The following is a 22,592-nucleotide window of genomic DNA, read 5'->3' as shown; positions in this document are numbered from 1 at the left end:
CAGAAACTTTTTTTATACATTTTATTTCATTTTTATTGGAAAGTATGGGAAATTTGGAAAAAAGCAAATCTAATAATTTAAGGAAAAAATTAAAAATTTATTTCAATTAAATGTATATATTTATGTACGTATATATTGAAAGAAAGTAAACTTTCGACAACAAATACTTAATACTAAGTAAAGAGAAACATCGGACAACCCATAATAATTTCGGCGGATAAGCATCAATTTTAAAATTTTCAACATATTAAATTTTCTAAAGCAATACATAATGCGCATTGCAAACTACCATAGTTTATCTACTGCTGTTGTGAGATATACTAATTAAGTCAACAATTTCGCGACATGGGTTTTTCAATTGACATGTAAAATCACCATTTCACCATTTATCGAAAATACAAATAACAAAATAAAAAGAAAAAGAAGAGGTTAACGCAACTTATTATGAATTGTCCGTGTGCGCAGATGAAGAAATAAATAATATGTATTATGCAGTAGAAATACAACTAAGTACACACCTCCAAGTCGTCAGTTTCAAGCAGCGAAAAATCGCAAGTTCGCCTCATTGAAATTGGCAACATTGAAGCAAATAGTAGCGCTGTTGTACGAGTACTTAGCGAGTTTTAAATGATCAGCCAGTGTCATTTAATTTATAAATAACCTATAGCGTATTATTTTCCTTTCAATCGTGGTTGTTGGTTATCAATCGCTATTGTTTTTTTTTTTTGCAAATAGTTAAATTAACAGTTATGCATGCATGCAAGTATGTATCTATGGATGTGAATGTGTTGTTACGTCTATAAGCAGTTTATAAATTAAATTTACGACATTCATGCAGCTCTTTATTTATTTCTTAAAAAGTATTTAATTAAGTATGATTATACTTTTTCATTATTACGACGAGTTCCATCATCGAGAAAAAAGTATGTATGTGTGTTTGCATTTGTGCAACACTAACAAATTATCATAAGTTTTATATATATTTTTTTGTTTTTGTTTCTAGTAGTAATATGCTTTTAGAATCAACACAATCAGCAAATGTGCAGTTATGCCATTCATAGCCAAATTGCTGTTGTATTGATTTTAATTTTTTTATTTTTATTATTATTATTGTTTTCTTTTGTTGCAAGTTGTATTTAATGAATTTCGCATTTATCTAAAAATAAATTAAAAATTTCAAATTATCACCAATTGCCACGTCCATACTCGTATAATACATCGCACAAGTATGCACATATATATATATACACATGTACGTGCAATCTGCTCAACGGTTGCGCATTTGGATACAACAACACCCCAATTAATTTCAAATTTTTATATTTATTTTTAATATACAATCAAAATACGACCACATGTTACAATTTCTTTTATGATGATTCTTAACGTATGTATGTGTGTATGTATACGTGTGTGTACTGCATATTTTCGAATCTTTTATAATCAAATGACGTTGCTTACACTAAATTACTTAATATTTTTGTATGTATCATTTATTTTCTTAACCCCAGGAACTTTCGAAATAAAGTAGAAATGTTTTCAAATTACAAAATTGCCTGCGAAACCACGATTTGATTTCAAGTCACAATATATATTTTTTTACACTTCATTAGTGGTTCAGCAATTAAATTTAAGCTGCATATTTGCAGGCGCACATCATTTGTGTAATATTTAAATTCAATCTATGTAATTTGGAAATAGTTTTTACTATTGCAACATGACAATAAATGAGCGAATGAAATCGGTTGAACGGTAATAAATCGAACAGAATTTTCACTATTACTCCAGACACGTTTCTTCCATACTTTCACCGCAATAAAGGCGATCAAAATACAGAGCGCGCTTTTCAAAACACTGACTGGAGGTGCATTTAAGTCAAGATACGGTCTTAGTTTTTTAGCGTTCATTCAATGCTTTGCTGCAATACATTTTTTATAATTTTCATATAGGAAACAAAAATATGTACATACATATTTGTTTAAATCTGTTAACCCAGTGAACACAAATAATACATGCTTTCGCGTTTCAAACAGTACAGGGGTAATTTTGAATATTCGAAAATTGGGCAAACGGTAAATGAATTTAAAAGTAATAATGTGTATAAACTCATTCCTCTACGTTATAGAAAAAATCGCATATTAATGTTAGTCTTTTCATAAGGGACACTAGAGAAAATAGAGACCGAATTTTCTACGGTATCGAATCCATGTGATATCGATATCCGATGAGAGAGTATATCTATCGTGCGAAGAGATGGTAGATAACCTAAAATTGAATTCTAATCTCTCTAGAAACATGAACTCGGTTAAAGTGGCACTATTAGTGGCGTAAGAATCGAGTTTTTCTGCGGTATCAAAGGAATTCCATTAAGAGAAGAGTTGAAAAGTACTTAAGGGAGGCTTCTGTCAATTTTAAATTATTTTTTCTTACTAGGGCGATAAAATCTGAAGAGATAGATAGTAGATAACCAAAAATAAATTTTAATCTCACTAGAAATGTCATCTCTTCTGAAGTGACACTAGGAAGCATAAGAATTGAGTTTTCAACTTTATCAAATCCATATCGATATACATATGTATCCCTTAAGGGCATGTCTCCTCTGAAGAGATAGTAGCGAATGTAGAAATTGATATTTTTGCGGTATCGAACCTTGATAGATATATATCGGTGATCGAGCATATTAAGTGAAACTCCCATCATAGTTAATTTTTCTACAGTGTGTACTTTTATCTCTAATAAAGGAATATCTCTTCTGAAGGGATAATACAGAACAGCGACTCTCTACTACTCACTAATCAAAATTCACAGATTTTCGGAAAATGTATGCCGCTTGTTGTTATGTCCTTGTATTCTGTTCGGTTCAGAACAAAACTTTGCTTTTCTATTAAATTATAATGCTTTCGTATTAAACATTTTTTTGATCGAACGTAAATAAACTGCTTAATTTTTCACTAAAACTGTTTTGTGATAACAAAAAATAAGTAATTCTTAGAGACTTGTTATTAGGGTTACAATAAATTTACAAAATATCAAATCATTATTTTTTTATATCTAATATTTTTTAACAAAACTCACTTATTGCTAACCGACATAAGTTTTAGCTTTTTGCTCAACTTTATGGAAGCAAATTTGGTTCAGACAATGAGCCTAACACATTTAACTAAGCAGATATATAACAAAATAATTATATAGTAAGTAAATATTTTTTTCAACGCAACTAGTATATTAAAAAAAATTGTATAAATATAGCAGCATTGTTCATGTTTTCAAATTGTTTGTAAAATTTGATATAACTTTTTTGTTGCACATTCGTTCGCAATTAATTTTCATTCTTTTTTCTATATTTGGGATTTTCATGAAATAATAATTTGTTTTGAAATATAATTTTACAGCAACTAACTTTCAATTCACTTCCTGCTGTTTGTGTAATGACTCCCCATATCTTAGGTATATACGACTTTTTTCGCGCCGAATTCAATTTGAATTTATATAGTTCTTATTTTATATACAGTTTTATTCAAATTTCTAGTTTTTGTATGCCAAATTTATTTTGTAGCATTATTCAAACCTAATTCACTAAGAATTTTCAATGCATTTTTGGCGGCATCATTTTGAGATTCTTCTGCGCTGGAACCCACGCCATGACAAATTTGTGGTGGATTTGAAGAGAGCGTTACGATAGTTAAGAATTCACTATGATTTCCTTTTGGATAATCGGAAAAGTTCACCTAAGTGTTTGAAAAAGTTCATCAAGTATAATTTTAAAAATAAATTCTTTGTAAAATAATATGAAATGCAGCACAAACCTCGAATCCCAACAAATTTGCCAGATAAAGCAGCTGGTCTTTCATGTGCACACCTGTTTGTTTTGATGCGCTATTGCTAGATGATGTTGTGTCGCTGTTGGTTGTACTGCTGGCAGTATTTGTAATATTACTGCTCTCAGTGTGTGCCGCAGAAGTCGCAGTCATGGATGGTGTAGCGCTCGCTGCGGTTCCTACATCAATGCCTTTCACAATATCGCTTGCATTGCTTTTAACCGCAGTGGGTTGCACAGTTTGCACTGCTGTGCCCACAACTAACTCAGCGCGCTCAATTTCCCTATCCTCGGCCGGGAGGCAGTTTGCACTGGGCACATATTCCTTTTTTTTGGTAAAATCTGAAAAAAGTAGAAGATCCAATTATTGCATTTGCACAGCTGTATTGCAAATATACTAACGTTTTTTATTATGACGCAAAATCAAAATGCCGGGTACTTGCCCGGCTGTTGTGGACACGAGCGGCAAATCCAAATGTGCCTGCACAGGTGCAGCTGTTGTAGCAGCAGCGTTTGCTACTTCAGCAATTGGCTGCAATACTGTTGTTGTTGTCTGCTCTTGACTTGCTGTTACAGTAGCGACTACTGTTGTTGCAGACGCAAATTGCTCTTTAACAGCAGGCTCGGTATTAGAGGATGCTAATACTGTGTTGTTCTCAGCGCTAATGCTGCCACTTTCGCCCATAGCTGTCAGCAAATCTGTAAGAGATCCGGATCAGTATTATTCTTTATAGTCTGGAGCATTTCCAAAAACTTACTTTGTGCTGCATTACGCTTCGCTAGCTTCTTGCTGTTGCCGGTGCCACGTGCCACCATGCCATGTGCTGTCACCTCCATAATGAATTCGCGTCGACGTGAGTTCTCATTTCCATTTTTCGCTATCAAATCAAATATGGGCTCTTTTTCCTTGCGAGTTTGTTGCAATTGTATGAGTCGCGTAATGGGATTTTCCGCATCGGCATCTACTTCATTTTTCTCTTTAATCGAACCACTCCCACGCTTGCGTCGTTCCCCAGCGGCGCTACCAGCTTTTCCACTAACACCTCCAGCAGCGTCAGCACTTGCAGACCCTTTGTTGGGTGTTTTTACTTTGATACGTCTAACAGGCGACTTGGTAGGCGACATTGGTGGCAGTTTTTTTAGCTCTTCGAGCATTTTTTCGGCGGCACGTTTTTTCGACGTTTTCTTTCCATTTCCCTCGCCCTCCGTTACAATGGAGCCCACGACGCAAGCTGTTACAAACTTTTTCATATGTGCTGGCCCTTCCTCGCGCAGCACCTTAAAATGCACCGTCAAGCTTCGTTGTATTCCGATCTCGTGCACCAACGAAATAGGCGATTTACTATCGCTTTCCTCGATGCTGTTGTTGAGTTCTTCACTTATCTGCGTTCTAGCCTGTGTTTTCAGCACCTGCAATGCACGCGCCGCGGCATCGTGCTTGGCTTGTTGTAATGTACGGCCTAAACCAACAAATTTCTGCTTGCCTACGACTAGTGTCACTTTGGTCAATGCAGCAGATATGCCGTAACGGTGGGGAAGCGGCCCATGATGGGGATGTGGCATTGGCGGTGGTGGAACCATGCCATTATGTGGAGCACCACCCATATGCGGTGGCGCCATCAAGGGATACCGTTGCTGTTGATTATATTTGGGCATGAAGGCGCGCTGAGCTGGCGTAAGGTAGCGTGGCCGCATGCCCGGTCCGCCCGCAGCATGGCCGTGCATCGGTGGCGGGGGCGGTGCGGCATAGGGGCCATTTCGACGCACAAATGCAGCCGGATCCATCATACGTGCATGCGGTGGCGGTGGATGTTGCGACAGCATATTGCCGCCAGCTACGCCGGGCGGGAAAGCATGTGGTGGTGGCAGTGGTATGCCATATCGCGGCGGCATCATAGCGTCGGGTGGCGGTCCGATTCTATCGGGTGAGGTGACTTGACGTGGATTTAAGAGGTAATAGGTCTGTTCGCCCAACTTCATAGCCAATGCATTTAACTCAACTGTGGGCGTGATATTGGAACGCGATGAATGACCCTCACCTTCGGCATTGCGACGAACCACTTTCGGCACTGGGTGCTTGTATTTGGTCTTTTCAATAGCCTCTGCAGCTGCTAAATGTTGGGCTTTCTTTATTTTGAAACCCTCAGCGGAATACTCCTCCTCGCCCAATTTCAAAGTGACAGTGAACCGTTTGCAATGCGCCGGACCTTTCTCACTTGTTAGGCGATATTGATGTGTAATCTGCAATTTAAAAAACTAAATTAAGCAAATTATTTAAATTAAATATTGCAATTTCCTGCTTGCCTTGTTGAATCGCGCCAATTCGTTCACAAGACACATTGGTGTCTTCTCTTTAGAATTTTTTGACCCCGCGCTCTCCTCGTTAGACAATATATTACTATTGTTGTTATTTGCTGGATTGTTGCTAACCACTTCATTGACAGTAATATTTGTGCTTTGTGTCCTGCTTACCCCATTTTCCTTATTAGCATCGTTGAAGGAAGCTTGAAAAACAAAAAACAAACACACTCATTTTCAATATAATACAGTTATAAACAATTTTGGATTTACCATCTGTTTGGCCTGTGCTTTGCACAATTTTCAAACTCTCCTGAGCTGCAGCGGCTGCAGCAACAACTACACCATCGTTTACAGCGGCGGCTACGTTGCTAGCAACATGAGCCTTTGCTGGCGTCTCTGTAACGGCAATTGCATTGCTGTTGCCAATATTGTTATTACTACTACTCTTTGATACGTTCTTAGTCTCTTCTATGCTGACTAAAGGACCTACAGTAGGCACCTCAATGTTATTCGCTGCAGCGCTGCTGTGCAGACGCGCTTTTAGCACGCGATTAGGATTTTGTAAAATAGCTTTTGGTGGCATTCCACCACCACCAGTGCCAGTACTACCACCGCCAGCGTTATTGCTATACTTCGACTTATGTATATTATTGTTGTTGCTTTGAGCAGTCCCGGCAGTGTAGTAGTTTAATGCTGTGGGCGGTTGTTGTGAATGTTGAGCCGGTGGCGGCGGCGGTGGATGGCCGCTGATAACATTATTGGCAATATTCAAAGTTGTTTGTAGTTGTTGCTGCTGCTGTTGTTGTTGTTGTGTTGACGTCTGTTGCAGTGGTTGCTGATGCTTCAAATGTCCAAGCGCTTGCTGTGGTGGCATTTGAGGCACTGCAAGTGGGTGTGGCTGTTGTTGCAGCGGCGGCGGCGGCGGAGGCTGCTGCTGTTGCTGTTGATGGTGTAATGGATGTTGTTGATGCTGATGTTGATATGCCGATGATGTATTACGTGACGTACGATGTTGCGGTTGCGTTGTTTGATTTTGTTGTTGCTGTTGCTGTTGTATTGCTGATTGCGCTGGCAGTGCATTGCCGTGCGTGTTGCTTCCACTGTTGTATTGTTGAGTTTGATGGTGATGATAGTGATTTTTGTTTGTACTATTGTTATTGTTGTTGCTGTTTATATGTTGATGCTGCTGACGTAGCTTTTGCAGCTGCGTGCTAGCGTGCATCGACTGGGGGTGTTGGACTTGCTGTTGTTGAAGTGGTTGTTGACTCAAACTGCAAATGAATAAATGGTTATGATTTACTAAAGTCCACACTAGGAGATTACATAAGGAGTGGTGTGACTAAACATTGTATTTAACTACACAATACATTTTTGGTATGCTAGCGGCTTGATTTCGGCGGCCGCCGTAGCCGAATGGGTTGGTGCGTGATCACCATTCGGAATTCACTGAGAGGTCGTTGGTTCGAATCTCGGTGAAAGCAAAATTAATAAAAACATTTTTCTAATAGCGGTCGCCCCTCGGCAGGCAATGGCAAACCTCCGAGTGTATTTCTGCCATGAAAAAGCTCCTCATAAAAATATCTGCCGTTCGGAGTCGGCTTGAAACTGTAGGTCCCTCCATTTGTGGAACAACATCAAGACGCACACCACAAATAGGAGGAGGAGCTCGGCCAAACACCTAACAGAAGTGTACGCGCCAATTATTTATTTATTTATTTAGCGGCTTGATTTCATTTTCCTAAAAACGAAGAGCCCTAGAATTTAATGCCACATTCTTCAGATTAATAGCCCATATTCCCGCACAATTAGTGTGAGCTACGCAATACCTCTGCTCTTCGTGCTCAGATTCCGAAATACAGAATATCATTATATACAGGGTTGGACATATTAAACTGACCCATTGAGTAACCCTATAACTTTTTACTGTAATTTGAAATCTAAAATAGCCGCCATATCGGCCGAGACGCTGGCCAAAACTATGGAAAACGCCGAAAAACGGGCACATTACGCTATACGAGCTAAGGGCGACCACTTGCGCGATATCATATTCAAAAAGTGATGTAAACGAATCTCCTTGAACTAAATTAAATGTTTTTCACAATGAAACACAAAAAAATGTTTCTTTTTCCATATTTTTTTAATAATCACATGGGTCAGTTTAATATGGCCAACCCTGTATATATATATAATTGGTGCGTACACCCTTTTTTTTTTTGGTGTTTGGCCGAGCTCCTGCTCCTCTTTGTGGTGTGCGTCTTGATGTTGTTTCACAAATGGAGGGACCTACAGTTTCAAGCCGACTCCGAACGGCAGATATTTTATGAGGAGCTTTTTCATGGCAGAAATACACTCGGAGGTTTGCCATTGTCTGCCGAGGGGCGACCGCTATTAGAAAAATGTTTTTTTATTAATTTTACTTTCACCGAGATTCGAACCAACGACCTCTCTGTGAATTCCGAATGGTAATCACGCACCAACCCATTCGGCTACGGCGGCAAGGTCATTAGACCTTGAAAAACATTCGTCAAAAGGCAATCACAGCACTTATTTTGGGCGGCAACTAATGGACACATCGATCTATACAGAACTTCGTAATCTGTTACAACAATAAGAAAAAAAAACACAGCTGCTCTCTGGTCGTGGACTAATGAAGTCAGTAGAAATATGACAATTGATCATCCCGAAAATTGTACAATACTTATATAGGGTGATCAATTAAGAGGAGTTTTTTTCATTTGCGTTTTTTTTACAGATCGCGCGCGAGTTGTGGCAAACTGTCATCGTGGATTTGTTGAACAGCGTTTGGCATTTCATCATGGAAAGACTCACACCGCAACAACGTCTACAAATTGTTCAACTGTATTATGAAAATCAGCGTTCTGTTGCCATACAGCTCGTGAAACAATGACTTTATTGAGAAGTTATTTCGGAGAGCAGCTGATTTCACGTTTAGGACCTGTGAGTTGGCCACCAAGATCTTGTGATATCACACCTTTGGACTTTTTTCTTTGGGGATTCGTGAAGTCCAAGGTCTATGCTGATAAACCAGCTACGATTGAAGCTCTGGAAGCCAACATTACGCGTGTTATTCACGACATACCAGTCGAAATGCTCGAACGAGTGATTTAAAATTGGACCTTCAGAATGGACCACCTTAAGCGTAGTTGCGGCCAACATTTGAATGAAGTCATATTCAAACTTTTTAACTATTGAAAAAAGCACCTCATGATTGATCACCCTATATATATACATATATTAACTTAAAGTTCGTTCTTTGTAAAGGGTCCTTCAATATATGAGCAGATGCTTTGGACAGGTACAACGAAAAACTTAGTAAAGCCAAAGCTGTCACATTGAAAAACTTTTCTTTTTTAGCTTGGAATGAATAGTATGAAGCTCACAACATTAAGTTTGCATGAAGAACATTCCATTTCCTGCACAAGAAATTCGAGAGCGACGTCGTTGTTGTTGCAGCAGTTTACAAAGCCCTGTTGAACGCAATGAGGTCGTCGATCGTCATCGCCAAGATAGACTGTTCAATAGACAGGCCTAGTTTACTAGGGCGGCAGCCCTTGGTCGGGAAAAACCCGAGCCAAACCGGTAACGTAAAACCAGCTGCCATGGGAACAATTTCGTTTTGGATATTCATTTCATTTCATTTCATTTCATTTATTGCCCAAAATCATTTTAACATAGGAGTTTACAAAGTTATGATAAAATTAGATTATTTAGCATATTTATTTTGGATATTGTAGTAGGTTAAACTCCTACTTATCCAGAATTGACCCCGACATACCAAACATATGTCCGGCATGTGAAGGCACCCCGCACGACACTAACCACCTTTTCACTTGCCCTTTAAAACCCACTCATCTAACACCCCTCTTCCTCTGGACCGAACCTGTCAAAACAGCATGTTTCCTGGGCCTACCTAGAGATGAGACAGACGTAGATGACCGGTGATATACTCTACACTGACGGGGCTTCTCTTACTGCTACAACAACAACAACAACGCCATCGACAACCTCATCTAACGATAGGCCCAGCAAAGCATCTATCTCAAGGTATTGGGTCCAGAAGGAAAAAGGTGCTAGATGAGCCAAAGTTATCTTGCACGCCGGCGACATTCACAACCTACCGATATCGTGTGGAACTCTGTGAAATCTGTGATCTATGTAGACAAACCACAGACGACGGCCACTCCGAAGGCGAGCATAAATCGGGTTCTTAATGAAATCGATGAGCCCCATTTATGGGAAGATGTCATTCAAAAGTGGTTCACTATTGGATAGGATGCGCCACGGGTAAGATTTAGCTATTTGCCCCATAAGTGTGGTTTGTTGTGTCCAAATAGATTCACTCGATGCAAACAAATTTAACATAAACTTGTAGTCAAGGGTGCAACCTTTAATTGAAAACTCATTTTTTTGATAAACTCTGTTTTGAATATGCGATTTTTAGTTTTTTGTAAGCAGTAAGCTTAATTAATTACTCATATTCTGCATTAAAACAGCCAGTTACTCTGTCCATTTATATGCTCACATTCACTTAACACATTATACTGTTGGTTCTCACTTTTTTATTGCTTTAATTTTAACTAATTAATCGGAATTTTTAACAAAATCACTATGAAAATCACTCTTGCGCCTTTTATGACATATGCAAATTAAATTACGGAGTTTAGCTTTAAAATATGCACGAAGGATAAAAGACAAAGGAAAACAAGCAAAACCTCAGTAAGCCCAATGGCTTGTACGAGTCAATCAATGAGGCCAATATTGCGAAGCATCATCGTCGATGTAAAAATGTTGCCACTTTTGCAAATGTCAAGCGTGAATTTAGGTGTTTTATGAACCGACATCAGCAAAATTAGTGATGGAAGAAGAAAAGTAAGCAAAAACCGCTATTTATATATATATATATATATTTTTTTTTTTCAAACTGCCATAACTTTCATGCGATCAATTACAGACATTTGTGAGAAATAAACATCGACCGGTACAACCGAAATATTTTGAAGAAATTAGCAAAATATTTTGAAGACTACGCTTTGACTTCTTTTAGGCTTTTGTGTTTTTTTTTATATAATATTTTAGTAAAAAGCCCGTGTCACAGATTTTCAAGTTGCCCACTGCTGAATTGATCAAACAATTCATTATTAAAATCTCACTTCGAGCAAATGCACACTGCGAAAGATAAGCGCAATATTTAGGTAAAGTATAAGCAGAGGATCTGCAATAGAGTAACACGGTTGCAACATTGCAGCAACTATACAACTATAGAGTAACACGAAAATGCCCATTATATACCCCAGTGTGGTAGGGCGCGAGGCTCCACGCATCAATCCCTGGCACAAAAATGGCAATTGACCTAACACCAAAAAACAAAATTTAATCAGCAAAAATGGAAAATTAAAAGAAGTCTTGTAAATTTATAGACAACAAATTAAAATACATCAACAAATACAATAAATAGAAAGCAAAAAAAAAAATCCCCATTGTGCTGCACATTTTCACACAGTTCATACTGTCTTCTGTCGATCTTATCAAATTGGCGCAAGGAACAAATTAGTGGTAAGCAAAAAGTTTGGTTGATTTAAGAATCAGGCAAAAAGCAAATACAAAATTTATTAATTAAAGAATTCAATGCATAAAAAAATTGTTGGATTAAAAACTTAAAATTCGAAACCCGTCTGCATAAAAGATTACAATGCGTTAATAAAAGTAAGTGCGACCCTTTTAAGTCCTCTCCAGCGATTCGCAAATACGTGAAATTCTGTAAAAAACTTTTTATGAACCAAACTAAAATTATTACGTTTGGTGCTGATGAGAAGACTTTTGTTCATCGTGAAAAAAAGCAAGAGTTCAAACACCGGTAAAGTACGGTGAGGGTAACTTCAAAGTTTAGGAATCATTTTCTTGGAATGGAATTGGTGAATGGTGAAAATAAATGGCAGTACGGACAAGATTGCTTATACTGATATTCTCAAATCCACAGCGAAACAATATTCCTTCAAATCCATGCCACTAAACTGGTTCTTCATGGATGATAACGACCCCAAGCATAAAGAAAAGGTGGTGAAAAATAGGTTTTCCAAAGAAAAAATATCAGTTCTGGACTGGCCAACGCAAAGTTTCGACCTTAACCGCATTGGAAATCTATCGAACGATATTAAGATTAAGGTTGGGTAAAAACAATTTAAAAATGCCAAAAACTCTGGCAAGGAGTACAGGAAGCGTGGAATTTTTTTCCTTTGAAGAGCTGCCAAAAATTAATAGAAAGTATACCTCGCAGGTGTGAAGCAGTTTTACAAAGTTATGGATATTCAACAAAATACTAAACAGGTAAGACATTAATAAACAAATTGAATCAATTTGAAATAAATAATTTATGTTTTTCTTGCAGATCGATAAAAGTGTGCTATTTTAGAGTCCAGTTTAAAATGTGATAAATTCCAGTACTTATAACTGTAGATATTGAAATGTAATTTATTTAGCGATTTGTCCAGAATTAGCTGTTTTCCTAGGTCATCCAGTAAAAATAATCATCATCATATGTTATTGTGGGAAGTGCGCTATTTCTCCGTCCATAGCTGTATATGCCACACATGATGAGCCAATTACACACATTTTACAGAAACTTTCACAAAACACATTTGAATTATCAGCTAGGTCAAAGATCTGGAAGTATAATTTCTAGATTCCCTTTAAATACTTCACTTAATAAATCACTTTTAAAAACATGCCTTAGATTTCTTCCAGGCGAATTTCGTGGTACAATGCCAGACTCGATCTAAAATTTCGTTTACTGCTGTTTTCCAATTATAAAATCGGACCATCTTTTTAACAAATTATATTTTTCATATTAAGTAGCATCGGAACACCGAAAAGCGAGAATGACACAACTTATTTAAACAAAATACTGCAGCATGAAAATTAACGTTTCACAACCAAAAACTGGCAGGTCACAAAGTAATATCAACAGCATAAAGATTTCTTTTGAACAAATAAACAATGAACACAGCCAAAAGTGTCGAAAAATTATGAAATTCACCGAAATCGTGAAGCGTCAACCGCGAATTGAATAAATACTGGAAGAATAATGCGCGAGAGCAATATGAAATCACTGCAGTCCGCGATTTGCTATACCGGGCAAATGATCTCTCGTTTTGTTACTGATTAAATGTAAATGTAGTTCGGTTGCAACGCATGCGCACAAACGCGAGTATAAACGAACTGACAGCAGAGGTGAATGTTGAAATCCTTGCGCAAATAGACCCACTTAAGAGTGCAACAACAAAAAAACAAAAGGAAAAAAACTGACCCCTCCCCATTGTTATGACTGACTACAGAGCGCTGGTTTTGTTGTTGCCTTCATACACACTTTTTTAAATTACTCATTGTATCCTTTATTGCTAATGGATTTGTATGCGTGTGTGTGTGTGTGGTACAGCATAATGACGAAAGCGCGTACAAAGGCGGAAATCGCCAAACAAAGCACAAAAGCCTCAAAGCGCAAGTTCACTTTAGTTTTGATGCGCCAGCAGCAATAGCAACTCCAGCGCAGCATCGAGCGCCTTTGAGGTTGACAACATTAAATAACTGGCGAGCGGTTACTGCTGTTCTTGCTGTTGGTTGGCCCTTAATGTGGTGATAAATGAATTCAACTTTATCTATTTTTCCTAACCCGCAGCATTGAATTAAATCGTCGAGTTGAAATTAATGTTGAGGTACCAAAAGCAAACTTTTTAGTTTGGATTCTGTAGCTAACAAAACTATAGCCCTAAGTAGTATTGGTTGCGGCCGGCCTGCAATTGTCACCGTTAGTGCTAAGCAATGACACATAGGAGGCCACAACACTGACAAACAACCTAGTGTAGTCAAGTTAAGAAAGATAAAGAAATTCAAAACTAAAAAAAATTCAAAATTCCCAACAAATATCCAAATTAACAAAAAGAAGTCATCAACGGCCAGTACGTTTGCCCAGTGCGCACCTATGTTATGCCGCCGCTCTCGCTACTGTTTGCTATACGCCACAGAAGCAGGCCAATTTTTCTAATGCGCTTAAGCACAGACAACGGGCGTTTTGTTTCGATTGTTTGCCGCGGTCACCACTCTGCCACTTCAATCAACATATCCGTAACCCCTCCTCTATACCTCCTCGATGTATCTCCTTCTTCTCTAAGGTTCTCCTCGTATTTTTGTACGATGCTTTTTCGGGGGTTCTTTTTATCATACTTCTTTTTTTTTTTTTGACAATTTTGTTTTGGTGAATTTGGCAATTACTTGGCTTGGCTGTGGCGCTTTAAATAGGTCAACGCCATCATCATCATCATCAACATCCTTGCCTTCACAAACGTCATTATCATCAGCATCAGTATCACCATCGACATTGTCAACGTCATTGACGCTGCGGCATACTTCCAAAATGTGTCAATTTCAATTAGTGTTTAAAGTTGAGTGAGTGCGTCAGATAATAAGAGAACCAACTTGAGTTTGAGTTTGATTATCCTTTTTCATTTTTTCCTGAATCTTCTTAATTTTTTTCTAATTGCATTTGCATTGTTGACAAATTTTGCAGTCTAGCAGAGCATTTTGATAAAAAAACTCAAATTGTTCATATGCTAATAAGGTAATTTTTTAGAAACCATTAAAATGGGATTATGGTTTGTTTATGCAGTTTGTCGTGGATCACGATTAAGCAGGGAATTTCCGAATAAGTTATCTGATCTGCTAATAGATGAAATCGTATTCTCGAGGCACGCGGGAATAGATATTTAATTGCCCTTTAAGGGAGCTTGGGTGGATGGAGCTGTGGTCATCTTTGAATCATATGTAGAAATCGGTATCTTTATAACTCATTATTTATTTCGAAATATTGCAAACTCATTATTATTATTAGGGGATTTAGCACTAAGACGTGAAAGATCTATTGTACGCCCTTCAGGGACTCACAGTATTTCTCTGAGTCCAACTTCTTCAATTAATTTTAGTACAATGACGACATTGTCTCCATCGCCACCAACCCCCTTCTGTACCTGCTTTGGAGGAACCGAAGAAAGAATACTTTCCGTACTGCTTCAAAGGATTCATGATTATAAGTAAATCTGCATTAAATCAAAATAAATTGTTTACAGTGAAACTCTCCTTATGTAATAGCCACACCTCGTATGTACCTAAATTTGTGAAGACCTAAACTTGTCACAGATCTCACAAACTCAACATTAACCGAATTATCCGAGATAAGATTTATATTTATTGAAGGTTTGCACTTCGACCTCATGGTCATTTGTGCCCTCGACTCATCATAATACCTCATCCAACCCCAGTTCCCTCAGTAAACCTAAAATGGAGCCGGGTGGGGCTGAGCGTATGGGCCATTCTTTAGGCCAAATTCGCGCTTTGGCACTCCATTCGAGAAGGTGTTTTGGAGTTTTCGGGGATTGAAGACAGCTACACTATTTCGATCAACGGAGAGCTACTAAGATATATTAGCGTTTTTTTTTTTTTTGTTTTAAGCATATGACTGATGGTTTGGATTTAGCAAAATATATTGAGTTCTGTTCGATAATCGCAATCAGACTGTTTGGTGATTCCAGTTGGAATCCACTCCGATTTCGACAATCCAGAAACGATTCATAATAGATGATACAGTTCTTCCTAACGAATTCTTAAAAGTTCTAGAAACCACTCATGTGAATCTTAAATCTTTCAAAACTTCACCGCTTTTGTGCGACACCAAAGTTATGGTCTTCAGTGGTAAGCTCATTGATTCGAAATATCATTTAAAGAGGTTTTTTGTCTTTGCATCAGAATCAGTCTTCGTAAAGAGATTCATTAAAAACATGATGCTGGAGTTACAGTCGGCAATAAAGACCTGACAATAAGCGTCACTCAGACAACACCTGCACCAACACCTACAATGAGAAGTCTGTATATTTATGTAAAACAAAAAAATGTTCATTGAGCTATACATTTGTGAAACTGACACAAGGGACTGATGTGTGTTAATTCTATCGGTGCCTTCTGGTGTGGTGCGAAGCCACTAGTGTTGGGACAATTCTAGCGAAATTTATTAAATTGAATCATTCCTATCTATAGTGAAAAAACCCCATAATGCCTTTTTAATTTTTTCCATCTTTCTCTTGGTTATCGTGATGTTTTTTTTTTTGCGTAAAAATTCATTTTTCTTTTTTTCGTCTTTACGTAACTGCTCAAGTGGTTACAGCAACAAAATTATTTGACAGATAAGTGAGAAAATTATGAAAGATGCCTCTTCACAAGATAAATACTGCAGTCGAGGCGGACACACCATTTGTTCTATTGTAATTTTCAGGAACTTATCATATACATACAAATGTATGTATCTATTTCTGGATTATTCGTACCTTCATCTAAAAATATTTTTTTTGTTTCGGGTCTAGACATAATCGATTATTATTTTATTGAACTTTTTCCATTCAATTACCATATTTAAGTATGTGCATATGTATGTATGCAACACCCTATAGCAAACAATTTCAGCCGTTTCTAGGTATAAATAATTTATGCAAAATGAAAATAAAAAAAACTTAATTTTCACACGTTACTCTCAAGCGAAACAATGGCCAACTGTTTTTTCATCGAATGGTAGCATGAAATAAACTCTTTTTCAAAGGCGGTGAAAAATTAACTGTATGCAAGTATGTAGTTGGGTATGTATATGTATTGCACATAAATACATACATATGTATGTTCCGGGCAAAACAGGAAAGTATACGAACAGAACAGAAATATTTGGCTGTGATAATAGTAAGTGTTGTTGCTGCTCCTAACTGCTGACAACTAACTGCAAATGCCACCACTACTTCAATGTGAAGTGGGAAATAGGCATGCACGGCAAGTTACGCAAAAGTATGAGGAGCGCTGTCATACACATACATTCATACATACTTCCACATATGCATATGCATACTACCAGAAGGCAGGGTAGGACAACAGCAATAGAACTCGTTACGCCTGAACGGAAGTCATGCTGTGAATCAAGACAGCTACTAGGCAGCCTGGCAGCCTCCCCAACCCATCATTTGGCTAGGCCGCCACACTGACAGCTATTCGCAAAGGTGACTACACTTGGTTGCATAGAGCGAATAAAGCATAAGAAATCAACAAAAAAAAAAGAAGAAAAAAAATTGAAATTATAATTTATGAGTTGAGAAAATACAAAAGACGAAAGGAATCGCACGAAGCGAGCGTATTCGTTCGCTTTACTTTAGCAGACATGGCCATTTACATAATTACGCCAGCGCAGGGAACGTTAGAAACTATCGGCAAAGAGAAGTCAATTGTAAAAATGATGAAAAAGTGTATAAAACTACATCAAATTTCTGAACATAACTTACCGCGCATGATGATCGCGAATATGTGACGTTGCACCAATTGCCGAGCCTGCAATAACTGCAGCACTGCCGGCGTTAGCTGGGCCATTGCTAAGACGTGGTTGCTGTTTCTGCTGCGGCTGCGGCTGTTGTTGCTGCTGAGTGGCCTGTGGTGGCTGTCCGGCTGTTGACAGTGGCGCATGCGTCACATTCAAGGGTGGCATATGCGGCTGAGGTTGGGAGTGCGGCGGTGGCACAGCCATGTGGTGAGCACGCATATGCGGCGGTGCTGTACGTGCGACATGCGCATGATGTTGCATATTGATACGAGCAATCGATGTGCAGCTAAGAATAGAATAACGCTCCTAAATTCGTAATGCGCCTGCGCGAGCGACTAACTAAAAAGAAGAGAAATGGAAATAAAAAATAATGGCATTAATATTGCAATACTGCAATTCGACATGCAACAGCAAAAGAAAAAATGTGAAGAAGGTTTAAGTAAAAGAATTACACAGCAATAATTCAAATTATGCAAATTCGCAGTACTATGCAAATACACGTACGCGCATACATATACAATATTCTAGATATTTGTATTTTTACTTAAGGCAACTGAGTTCGCGCAAAAATATGCATTCACATTGTCAACGGGCAATGTCAGCTTTCAACACATGCATTGTTCGATAAATGCATTCCAAATTGTTATTGCTTATTTTCAGTTGTTGTTGCATTTTATTGCTTTGCCACCGCATTCAACTTGTGTGTGTTTATTGTTATTGCCAAAGCTCATAACTTCTGTTGTAAAGTTACTGTTGTCAGTTGCATCTTTCTGCTGCAATTTCTACGAAGCTAAAATCAAAAAAGAAAAATGCAAACCACCCCAAAGAGAAACGGCAATTGCATTTTTTCCTGCTATTTTCATACACACATACATATGTAAGTACATATATTTTATAGTACGAATAAGATCATGCAGTTGCATTTCTTGCTTTATACTGTTTACTTTTCTACTTGTACGAATTATAATTGGATAAAGTTGCAGCTGCAGTTTGTTTCTTCGCCACCCGAATCCAAATGTTGCAACGGGTTAGAGAGTCTGCCAGCAGCGAAGGGAGGAATGCGCTGCAGGCAAACAAGCAAACAAACAAACAAACAAACAACTATTTTGAATATTTAATTTTACTTGGCTATTGTGAGTCGTCACGTCATGCCGAGTAGTTTTGTTGTTAATTTTTAGTGTCAATAATTGTCAAATAATCGCTAAAATATACAAACATTTCATTTGGGTTCTAATAAATATTTAGTCCGTCACAAGGGCAGTACACCTGATGGTTGGAGCGCAACGGAAGTTCATTGAATTCATGGGCAATAGAAATGAGTTTAAATGATTATTCTAAATTTTTTATATTAATGCATATATTTAAATATGTAAATATGTTTGTGAGTACATATGTATGTATGTGCACTAGATCGTACCACATTACAAGGTACACCTCTGTGTCTGAAGTATTTTTGCAAGGTCATTTCGATTTTTTTTTATATCTTCGGCATTTGCAGTCGTACCTTAAATTATAATATATCGATGTTTACTCCTCGAGAGAACATTTTATTTGTTCCGAAGTTCATTGGCCTTAAGTAAGCTGTTCTAGTGTTTATTTATTTATTTCAAAAAAGTCAAATAAATTACTGGCTAAAACGATAACTTCGAACTGAAGTGCAGAAAGTACATATTTAATAGGTTCCTACTCCCTAACGTACCATCTTAATACCAGTGAATCAAAGCTTGTTAAAAGTCATTAAAGTTTTGCTAGGGAAATTTTTCGATTTCAAGGCTGGTAAATTTTTTTTCCTTGCCAAACATAATTTTAACTTTTTTTTGATAAAAAGTTTATAACTCAAAGTACTTTTGTACAAAATTATGAAAACTTCCAACAGTTTTTATCAAAATGCAAATTTTTTAGTCAGAATCTTTAAACAAATTTCGTGTGTTCAGATTCATAGCCCATTAGTTTTGGTACAATAAAGTACAAGCTTAAAGGGGAAAATATTTTTGACTTTTTTTTTCTGCTAGCGGTGTTATGCATTTTCTTTCATATAATAAATGCTCGAAATTCAAGGGCTTACAAAACTGCATCCGGGCCGTTCAATAAAACTTCAGAAAAATATTGAAAAAATATTTCGTATTTTCTTTTCTCATACTTAAGTCACATTTGATGTGACCTGAGTCTGGACTGTAAAATTTTCGAGTTCTTTTTTCAAGCTGCCACTTTAAGGAGTCAATAACGCTGCATTTTCTACCCTCTACAGAAAGTGACAAGGAGCGTTATTCAGCTGATTTTAGTTAATATCTATTAAAGAAATGAATAAATTACAATTTTCAAACTGATAGGTACATTGCGATAGTCTCTAGAGCTAGAATATCAAATTATTTCATGTACACATGTACATAAAATTTTTTTATTTTTTATTTTTAAACAAAATCTCTTTTTTAGTTCTACACACTTTTTCATGCCGAATTTCCAAGATTTTTTTAAGTTCTTACAAATAAGTATCTGATTAGGCGATGACCTCCTCATTCGACGTAAACAACTGTCCACTGAACTTTGGGGGCGAAATCCAGTGAATGCGATTATTGTAGTAATTCTAACTGGAAATCCATAATTTTTGCTAATGAGCACCATTCGAATACCTGTACGCAGTACCAATTTTTGCGAATTACTTTCGATTTTATTTTTTTGAAAACACTGTACCTTTTGAAATGCCTATGGGCTCAACAATTTCGCGCGGTTTAATTTCTTGATCACTTAAATCTGAATGGTGGATTTTTTCAATCATTTCAGGATTGATCACTGCCACTGGACGACTCGAACGATGTTAAGCTTTTGTGCCTTTTGTGTGTAGAGAATCAATACTTCATAGTTGTGGTATCATAAGGCCGAGAAGGCCAATTGATAGGTGGCTTTCGTGAAACTATGCGACCGTCAAATGTTTCACGTAGTAAATGAACTGCGTTGTATGGGCATTAACTGCCACACCAAATGTGAATAATCAACTGTAAATTTATGTCCAAAAACAATTAAAAAAAACACGGACCAAATATTCCAGCACGTGTATGGGGATGTAACGAAGAGTTACATTTACGTTATCACCGGAGACTGCCTAATGGGAGCACATAGGAAACGTGGGAAAATGGGAATACATGGGGTTTCCCTCGAATGACTCCTGTTGCAGCTGCAGGAACGAGGATGAGGTAGAGAGCGTTGAACACTTCCTCTGCTACTGCCCCGCTCTTGCCAGAAAGGGATATCACTTTGTAAACTATCATTTCTTTTGATGTCAAGTAGATTTGGAATCGACAGCCATCAACAGTGTTTACCGTTTATCCGAGAGACAAATTGATTTCACCACATTGAGAATTAGGGTGGGATATGGAATCCAAATTAGTAGTATCACAATGGCCCTCATTCAAGGCTCATAATCCGCTATTAGGATATATGTATGCACATGAATACTACATAATATACGATTCTGTGGGTATCGTATGTGGATATAAAATAAATATGTAATTAATCTTAATCTTTATGAAAAAATTCGGCAACAAGTGCTACTTTGGGTTGAGTAGGCAATCGAACTGTAGAGTTTTCTATCGATGAATAAAACCCACCATGTATGCTAATGGAATAAGTTTGAATGCTTTCGACCAAACAATTTCACTTTCACAATTTCCCCTATCTTCTTTATCTCAACTGGTCGAGGGCCATCAATTTATCTTATCTTAAACGCCGTACGATAAACTATATTAACATTGTACTAACTCAGCCAAACAAAATTGTTTCACATTATCAGGAGTTAAGACAAAGAAATAGGCACATCTGAGTTAGAATGGTTTGTGTGGTGTCTAGAGGCATCCCATGTATTGTATGAGCTTAATTTTATGCCGCAACTCAAAGAGAATGATGGCAGTATAATTTACTTAATTTTAAAGTCTAATTACAATGTTATAGGACTTATTAATATGATGTAAATAAAGTATATCGATTCAAACACTCCTCATACTCCACATCTATCATCACAATGCGTCCCCAGCTGACAACTTTGCCAGCGTCATCATAGCCGAAAACAAAAAACATGCATACACTATACGGCGTGCGTGAGGTAGGCGCAACCCTTCATATATATATATGGACCTTCATATGTACATATTTAAGTACAACTTACCAGCTGATACAATGAATGGTTGCCGCCGTTACTGTAGTGCTTACAGGGCAGAGAAGACGTCGACGTTTCGCAATCCTGCTGGCTCGTTTATTTTGCTGCTTCTGAAGTCGGCGGACAAATTTCTCCGTGACGTTGTAATCAAGTAGCCACAATAATTCTACTTCTCCTTTTCTTTTATGCACTGATTCTCGATTTTCACTTACTCCGCTGCACTTTTTCCCATTGATTTTGCACTTTTATTGATCTCGAATTTTGCACTTTCTTTGCGTGAACTGAATTTTGCCCCTTTTTACCTTGCATTTGCGGTTCTTTTGTTTCTACGATGAAATTTTCACCACTCTTTTTTTCGTCGCCGTCTACGCTCGTTTGCTTAGATTTAATTAAAAACTATCTATACTTAAATTTAATTGTTGAACTCTGATCATATTTTGTACACACTATTTGTTTTTTTCTCTTTTTATTGGTTTTCTTAATTTATTCCAGTTTATTTAAATTGTTATTAACGTGCGGCCATATTTTGTGCGGCTGCGATGGAACTCGAAGAATAATAAATGCAGAATGCAGAATACAAGAACAAGAAGCAGACGCATGGTTGTATTTAAACAGTATTTTCGTCAACTTTGGCTTTCCCACTTGTGAGTTGCTTGATAACTACCGGTAGAGGGCTCAATTTTCATATTGAATCAACAGATGGCGCTAACGATGGACTGGATTTGATGGAAATTTTGAAAGTGAAAATTAAATTATTTTATTATAAGTATATGCTTGGCCTGGACTTAAGAAATTTACACACTGACTATAACAGTATACACACTATATATATCCTGAAAAAGTACTATTGTATTGTGTGCAGGTGTTAAATATGTTAAATAGACAGGATAAAATTTCAATTCTAACCT

General features: G+C 37.3%; 1 protein-coding gene across 1 annotated transcript; it reads right to left on the bottom strand.

Annotated features, from left to right (window-relative positions):
- Positions 1-76: 76 nt before the first annotated feature.
- LOC129246408 (maternal effect protein staufen) lies at positions 77-22,271 on the bottom strand. The gene is made up of 8 exons (XM_054885214.1): positions 21,694-22,271; positions 17,500-17,873; positions 6,389-7,389; positions 6,122-6,321; positions 4,576-6,058; positions 4,220-4,516; positions 3,807-4,159; positions 77-3,728 (listed from the first exon to the last, which is right to left on the bottom strand). The coding sequence occupies exons 2-8, from the start codon at positions 17,793-17,795 to the stop codon at positions 3,546-3,548; spliced, it is 3,813 nt and encodes a 1,270-aa protein (XP_054741189.1). The 5' UTR covers positions 17,796-17,873; positions 21,694-22,271; the 3' UTR covers positions 77-3,545.
- Between the last annotated feature and the right edge of the window lie 321 nt (positions 22,272-22,592).

Source organism: Anastrepha obliqua, chromosome 4, assembly GCF_027943255.1.
Source record: "Anastrepha obliqua isolate idAnaObli1 chromosome 4, idAnaObli1_1.0, whole genome shotgun sequence".
NCBI classification, from domain to species: Eukaryota; Metazoa; Arthropoda; class Insecta; order Diptera; family Tephritidae; genus Anastrepha; species Anastrepha obliqua.
This window is presented reverse-complemented; position numbering and strand designations above follow the sequence as displayed.

Bases quoted from the DNA above. Each gene is read 5' to 3' on its own strand.
- LOC129246408 (XM_054885214.1), bottom strand. From the start codon at position 17,795: ATGCAACATCATGCGCATGTCGCACGTACAGCACCGCCGCATATGCGT. The intron at 4,160-4,219 runs GTTAGTATATTT...TACTTTTTTCAG, and splicing joins TTTGCGTCATAATAAAAAAC to ATTTTACCAAAAAAAAGGAA. The intron at 3,729-3,806 runs GTTTGTGCTGCA...TCAAACACTTAG, and splicing joins CAAATTTGTTGGGATTCGAG to GTGAACTTTTCCGATTATCC.